Consider the following 13,703-nt stretch of genomic DNA (forward strand, 5'->3'; position numbering starts at 1 on the left):
CCGTGCTGGTGGCGGCTGGGAAGGTGGCAGCAGGGCTGCCGGTGCGGTGGCCTCAGTGCTGGCCACGGCCAGCCGGGCCAGCTCCTGGAATCAGACCTTCCCCACAGCACAGCGCAGGAGCCCCTGCCCCTCCCCCTCCCCTCCCCCTCCCCTGCCCCTCCCCCTCCCCTGCCCCTCCCCCTGCCCCTCCCGCACCCCCTCTGCCTCCCAGGCTTTAATGACAATCACACACGGATCTCTAGAGCTGCTTAGCATTTCAGTACATTCGATATTGGAGTCACCCTCCTGAAACCATGCCCTGCTCTAGAGAGGTGCCACCCAGCCACCCGCTCACACCCGCAGTCCCCACCCGCACAAGCAAGTCACCTCACCCGGGCACTCACTTTGCCTTCTCCCTCTCTCTCATGCTGTCTCTCTCTAGAAAACACCAAGTACAGAGAGCCGCTCCCCTCTGTCAGAATGCCGGGGCAGGCTCCTCTCCCCACACAGCAGAATGATGCTTCCTTATTTTTTAACACCAGGGACGGTAAAGCTCCCCTTTCTCCCGCTCCCTGGGGGGGTCGTGGGGTGTCGTGGGGAGAGGTGGGCTAAGTGCCGTGGAGCCCGAGGGCTGCTCTGTGCCGGGTATCTTGTTATTCTTCACCACCCTGAAGGACAGGTGGTGGTGTCCCCATTTTACAGATCGGGACTGAGGCTCAGAGGGAAAGTGACCTCCCAAAGCCACACAGCACACAGGAAGGGCCAGCCCAGGGGTCTGAACCAGGTCTGACTCCAGAGCTCTTTGCTGCCTCCCGACCAATCTAGAGACTCCCTAGCTGCTGCCTGGGGGCCTGTCACCCCACTGGCCCGCCCCATGCTCCAGCTTAGAGGCGGCCCAGCTCCAGCCCATGACTTGGCAGAACCTCCCTGCCCTGCCCCCTGAGGGGCCCCGATGCAGCCTCCCCACGGGCCGAGAGCCCCCTCGCCTGCCCCACAGACCCGCCTGGTAACCCCCAGATTGACAACCCAGAACCAACGGGGCGCCAGCTCTGTCCTCACCGCCCACCAAGCCCCGCCCCCATGCAGGACGCCCCCACTCTCCGAGGACTCACCCGCACCCCTCTCCCTGCTGCCTCGTGACCCAGTGCTCGGGCTCTGGGGACCGGGCAGATCTGAGTTTGAATCCTGATTCTGCCACCTGGAAGCTGTGACATCTTGGACAAGTCATCTCACCCCTCCCCCACGCGACCCTCATTTATACAGAGACAACGTAGATAATAATAGAACTCGCTTCAAAGGGCTGTTATTAAGATTAATACGAAGAGCGAATCTTCTGTCACATTACCCTAGATGCCGAGAGCCCTCGGAGGGCCTCCCCCAACCCCCCCCAACCCCCCAACCCCCCCAACCTCCCCCCCGCGCCGAGCAGCGCCCCCGGGAGGTAAGGTGACTTGCCTAAAGCCACATGGGCAGCGAGTGGCAAGGAGAACCGAGCCTCGGCTGCAGGTCCGGGCCAGGCCTCAAAAGGGGCCAGGGCCAGAGCAGAAGTACGTGGGGCTGCCGTGTGACTGAGGGTTTGGTACCGGCGAGAGCGCGGGTGGCCCTGCCCTCGCTGGAGGGTGTGAACCGGGAATCAGGTAGGTTCCAAACCGGGCGAGGGTCAGGCTCCGAGAGGGCTGCCCCAGGCCAGGCGGGTGGCTTCGCCCAGGCAGGGCTGGCCGGGCTGAGCTGAAGGATGGCAGGGGGGACGGAGGCTGGACGAGGGAGGGCAAACGCCTGTGTGGGAAGGGGCGTGGTGGGCACGTTTGGGGGAGTGCGGGAGGGGGAGGCAGTGACTGGAGAGGCGGCAGGGCCCAGACCACCTGGCCGGGCTTTGCAGACGATTTGGGTCTTTATCCAGGGAGGGCAGGGCAGGGCAGGGCAGGGGCAGGGCTGACCGATGGCCTTTCTGGCCGCAGTGTGGAGAGCGGCGGGAGGGGCCCAGAGAGTGGCACGGAGGCCACCATGCGGCCACCAAGGTGGTCCTGGTGGGAGGTGACAGGGGCGCAGACCAGGCTGGCCGCAGTGGAGACAGATCTGGGGGTGTGAGTGGCCCCAAGACACGTTCGGCGGTAAAACCAACAGGACATGGGATGCCCTGGATACGCGGCTGGTGGAGAAGTTGGGGGGACAACGTGCAGGTCCCTGACCTGTGTGACTGGGGGCGGTGGTGCTGGGGCAGGACCAGGTGTGTCTGTCTGGGGCGGGGGTGCCCGCGGGGCTGGGGAGGCGCTAACGGGCAGGGGGCGTGTTCGAGGGGAGCAGGGGAGGAGAGCCTGGAAGGGACAGACGAGGTGAGAACAGGAGCGTGCTGGAAGGGAGGCGACAGGGGAAGGCAGCAGCCATCTAGGGGGGCCGGGGAGGCTTCCGTTCAGGGGAGGCTTCCGTTCAGGTTCATTAGGACGGGAAAGACTCGAACATGAAGGACGGAGCAGCCGGACCCCTGCGGCCATCCCCACGTGGCCGTCTCTCCAGGCTGCTCTGCCGCTCGCCAGTGGTTCCAAACCGTGGACGTGATTGATTATGTGTAAACAGGAGGAAGCAATTAGCCTGCGCATGCCTGTCCATTAATAAGCCTCTTATGTATTTACAACAACACCTCACGGACCCTCCAACCTGAGAACAGCTCCCCGGATAGCAGCCAGGGAGAAGCAGAAGGGACCTCTGAGCAGCCACCGCGGCTGACACCAAACTCACGTCCTGTGCTCGTGAGGAAGTCCCTCGCTTAGAGCCTACTGACTCTTACTTTACGAACAATTCTAACAAGCGGTAATTTTTTTTTTTTTTTGAAGCCCTCAATAGATCAGAGACAGAAAATTAGGAGGCAGTTGGAAACTGGCGGCAGCAGGAGCCCTTGAGCAGAGAGAAGCGGGAGCTGCCAGCCCCAGGGAGAAGGAAGAGACGGAAACATGACTCCAGCAGAGCAGGTTTGGTACGAGGGCAGATGCCTCTGCCTTACACCGTCCACATGCAACAGCTCGGACAGCTCAGCTCTCGGGCCTTCTCCACACCAAGATTCAATGACTGAGTTCATGGTGATGGCTTGGCGCCGCTGAGAAAGGGCTAAATCACAGTCAGCTTGAAAAGGACTCTTTCGAGGGGGGAGTATTTTAAATTGTAAATTGTCTTTAAGTTTTGGCGCCTGCAGTTTCTGAAATATCCCCGTGCGTGGAAGGGGATCTTGTAATCGCCTATTTAATTGTCTGCTTTCCCGCCAGGCCGAAGCTCTGTGTGATCGAGGACTGTCAGCGTGGCCACCGTTCTGTCCCAGCACCGGGCACCGGCCACAGGAGGTGCCGAATATGTGCGTGTGGATCAGTGAATTGATCAATACATCAATGTGACACACCAGGCAACAGTCAGCCAACAAAAATAGTCTCACGTTTAATTCGTTTTTATTTTTTAATGTGAATACTAAAAAAATTTAAATGACAGATGTGTCACACACTATATTTCTATCTGACAAGGCTGTCTTCGGACACCTCTTCCCTGACCCTAGAGGCAAAGTTTGGACACATCCCCGTGGGCTGGGTTGATGTCTCCCACAGAACACAAGCTACTCCCTCACTCATTTCTGGGGGTGCTCTCCGAGGACCTGTGTCCCCTCCGGCCTGGGAGGACTCCAGGGGCAAGATCCTGTCTTATCACCCGGGAACGTCAGTGCCCAGTGGAGTGTGGGCGCCAAGCTCCCTCCACGCCCACGGCAACTCGGGAAGACAGCTGGGGAGGGCACGTTACAGATGGAGAAACTGAGGCCCTAACCGAACGAGGAAGCAGCATGGGCCCCCGTCAGGAATCCAGGCTCTGCCTAAGGTCTCCAGCGACTCCCTCCTCCAGCCGGGGGGGGGGGGGGGGCGGAGAGGTTTATATGCAGAGGTCAGGAATGCCGTGACCCCCACTCCGGTCCTCCTACACGATGAACCGAGCCTGCCCCGGGATGGGGGTGGGGGGTCTCGGCTCTGCTCTGAGAGAGACAGCTCGGGACAACCAGATGTCCAGGCAGTGGGCAGGGTGGCTCCAGAATGGGTGACAATTCAGCCACTAACCCCTGCCCCCCGCATGCATGTACTCACCATCTTCTGCCGGAACACCCCGTCTGCCCGTGTAGTGCACCCCTGGCGTGCAGCTGCTCCCAGTCCTTCCTAAATACAGGTCCCTCGCGCCTTCCAACCTGAGAGCTCTGGGTAGCTTTCCAGGCACGTTCGCCTCTGTGAACTCACTTAAGCTTCACAGTAGCCCTTTGAGTTGGTGGCATTATCTGCATTTTTATAACTGGAGAAACTGAGGCTCAGAAAGGTGAAGTGAATGGGAATGATCATATGTGGGGGGGGGGGAATAGGTGAAACGAGAAGAAATACTCCTGGGAGGTCCCCATGGACCAGGGTTGCCTGATGTTCCCTGAAACTCCCTTCCCACTCCTGGGAGGAAGCGACATGGTCAGGGAGGGGCTGGAAGGAGAGGAAGGACCAAGCCCAGCCCTGCCCGCCCACCCCCGTTGCCATCTATCAAGGTCCCAGTGTGCTGATAGGAAAGGCTGGGAGCTTTCAGACTCACCCCTCAGAGTTCAGGCCAAGCGCACCTGGCAGGTGCGGCTAGCACACCTGAACAGCAATCCAGAAATGCAGCTGGCCCGGAACCCGGAAACAGCTCTGCAGCAAGGCTCGCCGGGCACATCTGGCCAGCGGGGTGCGGGCCTCTTGCACATCTGCTCGTTCAGTTGCTCAGCCGTCCAGCAAGCAGAGCACCTACTGTGCACCAGGAGGCCCCTGCGTGGACTCTGCTCTCAAGCAGTTCACAATCCGGGGGGTGGAGTTTGGAACCCAGCTGGGGAGAGGCGACAAAAGAAACCACAAGCATTGGGGGTTCTGCTCATGCACCCCTAGAGCTTCCACTCAGTCAGTCCTCTCGAATCTCACTGAGCTTGCCGTTAAAATGGGCAAAAGCTCTGCGCTGCAGGGACGCAATGAGAAGCAGGATGTGGAAGCCAGCCTGGCAGGTGCGCAGGGAATGACAGTGCCGATGGCGGAGCTGGGGCAGGGAGCCAGCCCCCAGCCCCACACCTGGGCCGTCCCCAGCTGCCCCTGGCCCCTTGACCATCAGGAGAGGATGGGAGGCGCCGTCTCCCCACAGGGCCGTGGCAGCGCCTGTTTCTGTAGGAGCCTCCTCCTTCCCATGGGCAGATCTGCAAGCTGCCCCTTTGAAGCACAAGACAGCAGAGGGGAGGGCTGGGAGGGACAGACCTGGGCAGAGGACACACCTGGGCTGGGCTGTCCTGGGAGTCTCACAGGGGCAGAGAACGACTGGAAGCATGCTGCTCCTACTGCCACCGGGACATCTGGTCCGGTGACAAGAGACAACGAGTCTCTTATTTGGAGCGTGCTGCAGACTCTTGACTGAGAACCACGCCGCATGCTCTCCAGTCCTTGGAGGGTTCCTGCCCACTTTCTTCACTGTCCTCGCCTGCACACCGGTTTGGTTGGCTCCATGTGCACTGTGGATACAGAACCCCCACCCCCAGCAAGGCCTCCCCCCAGCCAACAAATATTCCTGGGAGCTGGGGCCGGAGCAGGCGCCGCCGCTGAGTGCCCGTGACCCTGTCCTGCACGCTGCCGGCGTTTCCTGCCCCGCCTCTGCCTGCTCCCGAGATGCCCCAGGAGTGAGTGCCCAGCCACAGGCTCGGCCATCCTATACGCCTTGAAGAACGGTCTGGAGTCCCGTGGGCTGTGGCCCCAGGTTTGCCCACGCAATGGTGTTATTAGCATGTTTGCATTCACTGCCAACTTTAAAAACCAGGAGATGCCACATAAAAATTCCAGATATGCAAATTCTCTTGAAAACGCAGACAAGTGGGCTCACGCACGTCTCCACTGGCGAGGTTGGCTGGAGCCGGGCACGCTCTCCTAACAGTTTCTGTGAGGTGCCTGCCTTCTGTGTGCAGGCATTTGAATCTGCCACTGTGGGTCTAGGCCAATCTGCTCGTTGTACCTCCCCAACCCGGGTCCCTTCACAGCATCCCTGCACAATCTCTAACTAGTATCTGCTTGAATGCCTCTGGTAACAGGAGGCTCACTACATTTGTGAGGCAGTCCGTCGGAGCTGTCAGAAAGAGGTCCTAAATGGAGCTGTCTCCTTCTTTCTGTAAGAAATAAAGATGCAGAGGAAAGAAGTGGGCTTTGGCATCAAATAGGTCTGGATCTGAGCACCTCTCCAGCATTTAACCGACTGTGGGATCTAAGGAGAAGCATGGCCTTTCTGAGCACCAGTTTCCTTATCTGCACCTCCCCTACAGGGCTGCGAGGCGTAAACCGGAGCAGGTTTATAAAGCACCTCGAGCAGGGTCTGACTCATGGCACGCACTCCCCAGATGGCCTTTGTCACCCTATATAACCTCCGGCCATGGGTCCAAGTCTTCCTCCGGTGACCACAGGAGCTGGCAGTGAGGCAGAGGGAGCTGAACCATGGTCTGTGCTGGGCAGAAGCTGGAGGCAAAGTCAGGGACTTGCCCGTGGGCACCCGCACTTGAGGGCCACCCCCAGGAGGCTGCAGGTCTCTTATTTGCTTCTGCGACTGACTGCTTGGCCCACCAGGTGCCATGGGACTTGAGGGTGGCAGGGCGGGCCCCAGGAGGCAGCCTGCATCCCCGCCCTCTTCCCCCAGCCCTCAGCCATCTCAGTAGGAGTGAGACTCCTACTCCTGGGGAGGGGACCGGGCGGGGAGAGTGGGGAATGGTAATCGCCCTCACCCAGCAGCGTGTGCCTGGCTGCGTGCTCCACGCTTGCATTTAATTCGCACAACCACCCTAGGACACTGGTACTGTTATCCCTGTTTTACAGACATGGAAGTTGGGACTCAGAGAGGTTAAGAAACTTGCCCAAAGTCACCCAGCCAGGATTCACATCCTAGTCTCTGATCGCTGAGCCCGCACTCACCAGCACTGCAATCTAAGGCTGGCTAAACTCTGGCTGGCTTTGTGCCCAGTTTTTCTTTCTAGGGGTGTGTGGGGGGAGTTCATTTTGGTTTTCTTTTTTTACCTAAAAGTGCCTCTGAGTTGTTTGAGCCTCAGTCCCTGAACCGGTGTGTGTGCAAGCACATGTGTCCCCACGCTAGGCACTCCGTGTCCGAGGGTCATGCATGTAAGAGTGAGCGCACCCGTGCATGCCTGGCCCGAGTGTGTCCACCTGGGGAATCCCCGGGTGAGTCCCTGTCCGGGTGTCGCGGGGGCGTCCCACCTGGCTCTGGGTGCCATGGCTGCGAGTCCACGTGGGGGCCGCGGGGCGCGGGGGGCGCCGCCCCCGAGGGCACTAGCGGGCACGAGTGTGAGCGTGCGCACGTGCGGCGGTGTCCGCGGACCGGGTGTCCGCGGTGCGGGCTCGGTGTCCCCCCCGCCTCGGTGCTGATTGGCTCGGCGCCGTGACGGGCCGGCCTCCGCCCGGGGCGGCGGCGGCGGCGGCGGGCGCGGGTGCCCGCGTGTGCGCTGTGTGCCGGCGTGTGCGCCGGGGAGTGCGCCGGCCCGGTGTGCGGGAGAGCGAGGGAGCGCGCGACGCGCGGGCCGCCGTGGCCGAGCCCAGGGTGCGCGGCGCCCCCGCCCGCCCGGCCCGGCCATGGCCCCCGCCCGGGGCCGCGTGCCCCCCGCGCTCTGGGTCGTCACGGCCGCGGCGGCGGCGGCCACCTGCGTGTCCGCGGCGCGCGGCGAAGGTGAGCGGCGGCGGCGGGGCGGGGGCGGCCAAGGGGCGCGGCGCGCGCTGCCAGCGGCTGAACTTCCTTTTCGCGACCCTGAGCTCCAAGCAGCGAGATCGCTCCGGCCTGGGGGTGCAGGGTGGCACCTGGGAGAGACCTGGGCTTAAGGGACAGAGCGATGGAGATGGGGACCCGAGGGCTTGAGGAAGAGGGACAGAGGCACAGGGGACTAGGGGACAGAGGGAAAGGACAGAGGAGCGGGGGACAGGAGCAGACTGAGGGGCGGACACTGGGGAGGAGACAGGACTGGACCGAGATGAGAGAAGAGGCAGGGAGGAGAGAGGGGACAGCAAGGTAGGCAGGGGACGGGAACAGAGGACAGGACAGTGTGGCAGGCACTGGGGACAGGGACACACAGTGGGGGGCAGGTTCAGAGTGCTGAAGGAAAAGGGGGTAGGATGGCATTGGGGCGAGGGGCTGAGACAGAAGCCAGGACCGGCTGGGAGGGGACAGGCAGGAGGGGCAGGGATAAGAGTGGGCAGAGGAGTGGCCGAGGGCAGAGGCTGACCACTGGGGTGACGGGACAGCGGGGGTACCAGCTGGAGGAGAGGCGGCTTGGGGGCAGGAGGAGTGGCCTCGGGAGAAAGGGCGGGTGAGGAGGGCTCAGGGTTCAGAGAGACTGAGGCAGGCAGGGCCTGGGCGCGGGCTGGTCGGGGTGAGCCAGCGTGGCCGGGCACCCGGGGCCCAGGAAAGGGGGGTGGGAGTGTGGTGGGTAGGGGCGTGGACTGAGTGGTTGGGACCAAAAGCGTCTGGGAGGTGACTTTTGGGTGGTGGGGCAGGGGGGGGTCAGGAGAGCTGAGCGGGAGCACCCAGGGCCTCCCGTCTCCACACTCACCCCCGCCTGTGCTCACCGGCCACTCCAGGGCCAGCCCGGGATGCCACCCTGGTACTGCGTCCCACACCCCAGCCGGTGCCCCAGACCCCCGCCGCTCCCAGAGCGCTGGCTGGAGAATCGAGACCCAGCGCTCTGTGCTGGCTCCCGGGCTGACGTCTGGGGTCCAAGCAGGGTTGTCCCCCAACAGGATGACCGTGGGGTGTGAGGACCGGAGCCTGTGTCGCTCCTCCACACTCAGAGAGAGCACAGATCCGCCCCTCACACGCAGCTCAGCGAGATGCCACCCACCCACAGGTGCACGCACACACACTGGGACTCACGCGTGTACGCCCAGGCCTGTGCAGACTCACATGCACGGACAGTGCCCCGCCCCCCAGGTAGCACCGCAGGCATGTATGTAGAAATGCAGCCAGCACACATGTGCACAGCACACATGTACACACAGGCACAGATGCATGTGCGTGAAGCATCCGTGCGTGCACACACCTCACACCACATGTATACGGGGAGCCTCTCACTTGCATTCATGCCCACGGAAATGCGTGTGCGCAAACAAACGCCCACAGACACAGATAAAATGCTAGTCGGGTCCCAGAAGGGAGCAGGGGCGTTGCAGAGGGGCTGAGAGGCGAGGCTCAGGCAGACAAGCGGCGGGGGCAGGGGGATGAGGCACAGGTTCCTGGGACACCAGGAGAGAGACCGGGGTCGGGGTGCCGGGTGCACAGGGAAGAGGGCAGGATTGGGGCACAAGGGGCCTCAGACTTTGGAGCTGCGCCTGAGAAGACAGCGTTCCCAGGGGCGTGGGGGCCAGGGGCAGTGTGTGTGCCCGGCAGGGTGCCGATAGGCCCACCCTGGGCACCAGGGAGTGCACCCCGACTTCTCACCTCATCTCTCTTCCCTGGGGAGGAGCCGGCACCCTCCAGAGCCCCTTGCAGAGGGAACTGTGAGCAGGCTCTCGTGCTGGGGACAGCCCATGGGCCTAGGACAGAGGACGTGTCCGGGAGGGGTGCAGCTGGGGAAGAGGCGGGCGGAGGGAAGCATGTCCAGGGTGGAGGGAGGCATTGTCCAAGGGCCAGAGGCCACACCCGTCTGATCAGCACAGCAGGGTGGCCACAGCCGGGCACCGATGACCCATGCACATCAGACAGCCATGGGGTGCAGACCTGGGGCCTGGGTCCAGGGGGACATCAGGAATCCTTTCCAGCACCGTCCCCGGGCTGGTGTGGAACAGCCAGAGCCCGAGAGGGAGACTGTTGGAACTCAGGGAGGGGCTCTCTTCCAGCCGGGGTCCAGCAGCGGTGACAGTGCCTTTGCCTGGCCAAGTGCCCTACGCCAGGTCCCTCATGGCGGTCCCTCGGGGAAGGGCCTGGCCCTGCGGAGATGCCCCGAGCCCCGCCAGGCCCCAGGGCCCTCACCGCCCTCTCAAGTGGAATACCCTCCACGTCGGGGTGATCTCCGCGTCATCCAGATCCTGCCTGACATCCCCTGGCCACCCCGAATTCTCCAGCCTCGCCATCACGCGCTGCGTCCTCGGGGAATGTAAATCAATTTAAGTATTAGTCTCAGCGAAATGGAATGGGGGAAGGTGACGGTGCCAGAGAAAAAAGGAATCGCATAATGCCTTCCACAGTGGAACAGGAGCGGCTTAGGAATTATCTGTGCTTCTCAGAGGCAGAGAGGGGCCCGTCCGATCCCCCCAGAACAGCCCAGGCATCCGGGCCTAGGAGGGATGCCTGTGGACGGCTGTCAGATAAGGAAACTGAGGCACGGAGAGGTTAAGTGATTCGCTTCATTGAAGGGTCCCAAGAGACCATGAGTCCAATCCTCCCATTTTGCAAGTGGGGGACGGGCCCAGAGGAGGGGACCGGCTTCCCAGCCCCGCGGTGCAGCAGGCGGGAGACCACCAGCTGTGGGGACTACGGGGTCTGGATTTCCAGGGGGACGTGGGACGCAGGCCAGGCCGGGCAGGTGTAGTGCCGGTTCTCCCCAGCCCTGATCAGACCTCCCTCGGGCCTGGCGCCTCCCTGGAGAGACACTCTGTGTTCCCACCCGTATAAGGGGACATGAGGTAGGGAAGGTGGACGTGGGGGCAGAGAGAGACAGGAGGGGTGGGGGAAGAGAGAAGGGTCTGGAAGGAATTGGAACAAACAGCCCTGGAATCCCATAGCCCTTCCTGAATCCGATAGAATCGACTTTTGACTTATCTTTGGATTATCTGAGCCCCCGGCTGGCTGACCAAGCATCAGCCACAAGCACGGCCGGGCTTCCCAGGGGAAGGAAGGACCTGAAAGTGGGACCTGCGGGCCCTAAAGTCAGGGTGTCCGGGGGAGCATTCTAAGCAGTGGTCGTTCGTTCGGGTTGTCTGGAGTAGGGGCAGGTCTGAGTGGCATCCCGGCCACGTGAGAAGGGGCGCACAGCCCCGAGACCTGTGTCCGGGATGCAGAGTGGGCGGGGGAGCCCATAGGGGTCTTCTCCCCACCCTGTCCCCAAACTCAGCCCGGCTGGTCTGGGGGAAACTGCAGTGCGGCCCCCTCCCCCTCCCACCAGCCAGCAGGAGGAGAGAGCTGCCTGACCCAGTTTTCTCTCCATTGCTGAGAGGGAGGAGGGAGGGAGGCGGGAAGCCTTCTTCTCTGCCTGTGCCCCTGGCGTGGGGCCGGCTCAGGGAGGGGGATCCTCTGCGGACATTTGCTCCATCCCATGATCCCACATGGCCCCTGGGGACCCCGGGAGGAACGCAGAGGCCCCCTCCCTGCTCTGCCAGCCCCTCTCCAGCTGGCCTCCTCGGGGTCCCTGACGGTGGGCCGGGAGGGTGAGAGGCAGAGGAAATCAGCAAATAAGAGCATCCTCACTCCAGCGTTTCCTGAGGACACTTGTCTCCAGCGTGGAGGGGCAGACTGTGAGCTCTGCAGGGCTCAGGCAGAAGGACACCCAGCCTCCCTGCGGGAAAGTTCCAGGAGGGCCGGCTTTAACCCTCTGTGCCCTGCCCCAGCCCTCTGATGGGGCGGCTGGAAGCCCGTTGTCGGCTGGGGGAGGAGGTTCACGGGAGAGAGAGCGAAAGGGACCCTGGAGCCCGAGCCCTCTCATACAGCTGTCCCCAGCTGGATCGAAGGGAAGCCGGGCCCAGACAGGTGAAGGGACTTAGATAAGGGCACACAGCAGTGAGAGACAGCTCGGATCAGACCCCCCGTTTCTAAACAGTTTAACGTCCGGTCAGTGAGGGGTGGCCTCGGGGACTGGACGGGACTTGGAGAGAGGGAAGTGGCGTTGGCAAGGACGGGCTCTGCGCCAGGCATTGGCTCCAGGCTTCTTAACCCTCACCCCACCCTTAGGGTCAAAGAAGTGAAGGAGCAGTGTGGAGACACGAGCCCAGGCGGGCTCTTTCCTCTCCCGTGATGCTGAGACTGTACAGGGTCCCTTGTGCAGGGTCTACCTTAGAACAGACCTGCCTTGTGGACCAGTGCTCCCTCCCACCTGGGGACTGCTCGGAGGTTCTGTCGCTCGGCCGTGCGTGCGGGTGGCAGTGTTGTCGCTGGTGCCGTGGCCGACGCTCTGGACGCAGCCCCAGCAGCTGCACCCGCGGGGCTCCGGGCAAACGCCTGGGCTGCTCCGCGGCTCAGCCCTCCCATCTGTGCAATGGAGGTGACAGTGACTACTTCTCAGGGCCATCGTGGGGGTCCCAGATGAGGCATCTAAAGCCCCCCTTGCAGAGACCGGCGCACAGCAGGTGCTCCCTAAGGGGCAACGCTGGCCCCTCTCAAGCCCAACAGCCCGATGTGCAGAGGGCCTGTGAGGTGCCAGGCCACACCTGGGGACACCAATGACCATACAGCGGGGGCCGGGCCTCAGGCAGGAGGTGTGACTTCCAGCATGGACGTCTCAGTGCCATCGCGTCCCCTCCGTGAAACAAGGGTCGGGTCCCCCTCACAGAAGCCCTGCGAGGCAGGAGCCACCGTCTCCCCCCATGTCACAGAGGAGGAAGCCGAAGCTCAGGGTGGTGCAGGGACTTGCCGGGGGCCACACAGCTCGTGAGTGGCAGAGCTGGGTCCTGAGCCAGGCCTGCCAGACGCCCGAGCCCCCTCTTAACTGCCCCACTGCGCCACCGACCAAGGAATTCTGCCACATGGGGACTTGCGTTCCGGGAGTTGAGAAGACGCTTCCTGGCCAAGATGGCGAGCAAGGCTTCGGGGAGACAGAGACCTTGAGCTTGGCCTTCAAGGGTGGGGCAGCGGGAAAGGGGTCCAGGCAGAGGGACCGTGTGGGCAAAGGCTCGGCGCTGTGTGTTAGGGGCTGAGAGCGGCCTGGCGCGCCTGGGCCGGGCTGCCCTGGGGAGGAGTCACCGGGGCCTGACGTCCTCTCGTCTCCGTTTTACAGTGAATTTGCTGGACACGTCGACCATCCACGGAGACTGGGGCTGGCTCACGTATCCGGCTCACGGGGTGAGTGACGGGCAGTGGGGACGGTGCCATGCCCCTGTGAGTGGAGAGAGGGTGTGACTCAGGTAGAGCAAAAGGAAGCAGAGGCCCAGAGGGGCAAAGGAGCTTAGCCAGGGACACACAGAAGTCAGAGGCAGAGCTGCTGATCCCCGAGCCGTTTACAGACCAGCCCTGGCCCTGGGCTCCCGATTCTTCAGGTCTCAGGCCCCAGATCTGGGGGTGCTCATGTCTGTGCCCAGGGCCTACAGCTTCACGATGTGCGGAGACCAGGCCCAGGGTAGCCAGGGACACAGTGGCACCGAGGAAAGCCTGGCCGTCATCCTGCCTTCGGGATTGGTCCCCTCCTCCCGCTGTCCTGCCCTCACCGGGACTGCTCTGAGCCCTGGAGCCACTGCTGGTCTCTCTCTTCATTGTCAGGACCACCTGGGTGGCACTGCCAGGCCCCGCTGTGGCCAAGCCCCGGGCCCGTCTTCATGGTGACTCTGGGCTCAGCCCACCAGGTCCCCGTGGGTCGCGTGCTCATAGGTGATGCCCCCGCCCTCCTGAGGGGTGGGCCCCAGCGCCAGGGCCACACTGCCCAGTCCCCACTGGGGACTGAATCCTACGGGGTGGGGCAGCAGAGCCAAAGTGAGCCCCGGGCCTGCTGACGGTGAGCTGGGTGGCCCTGGGTCACCACGTCA

At 62.8% G+C, this 13,703-nt stretch overlaps 2 protein-coding genes across 2 annotated transcripts in view; both read left to right on the forward strand.

Moving 5' to 3' along the window:
- The window catches only part of C1QA (complement C1q A chain), a 383,888-nt gene that overhangs the window by 312,420 nt on the left and 57,765 nt on the right, over positions 1 to 13,703 (forward strand). The window lies entirely within an intron of this gene.
- Positions 7,620 to 13,703, forward strand: part of EPHA8 (EPH receptor A8) — a 33,075-nt gene continuing 26,991 nt past the window's right edge. The window contains exons 1-2 of the mRNA XM_012768676.3: positions 7,620 to 7,713; positions 12,962 to 13,026. Coding sequence (XP_012624130.2) covers positions 7,620 to 7,713; positions 12,962 to 13,026 — 159 coding nt within the window. The remainder of the gene's footprint in view (positions 7,714 to 12,961; positions 13,027 to 13,703) is intronic.

Source organism: Microcebus murinus, chromosome 2 (assembly GCF_040939455.1).
Source record: "Microcebus murinus isolate Inina chromosome 2, M.murinus_Inina_mat1.0, whole genome shotgun sequence".
NCBI lineage: Eukaryota > Metazoa > Chordata > Mammalia > Primates > Cheirogaleidae > Microcebus > Microcebus murinus.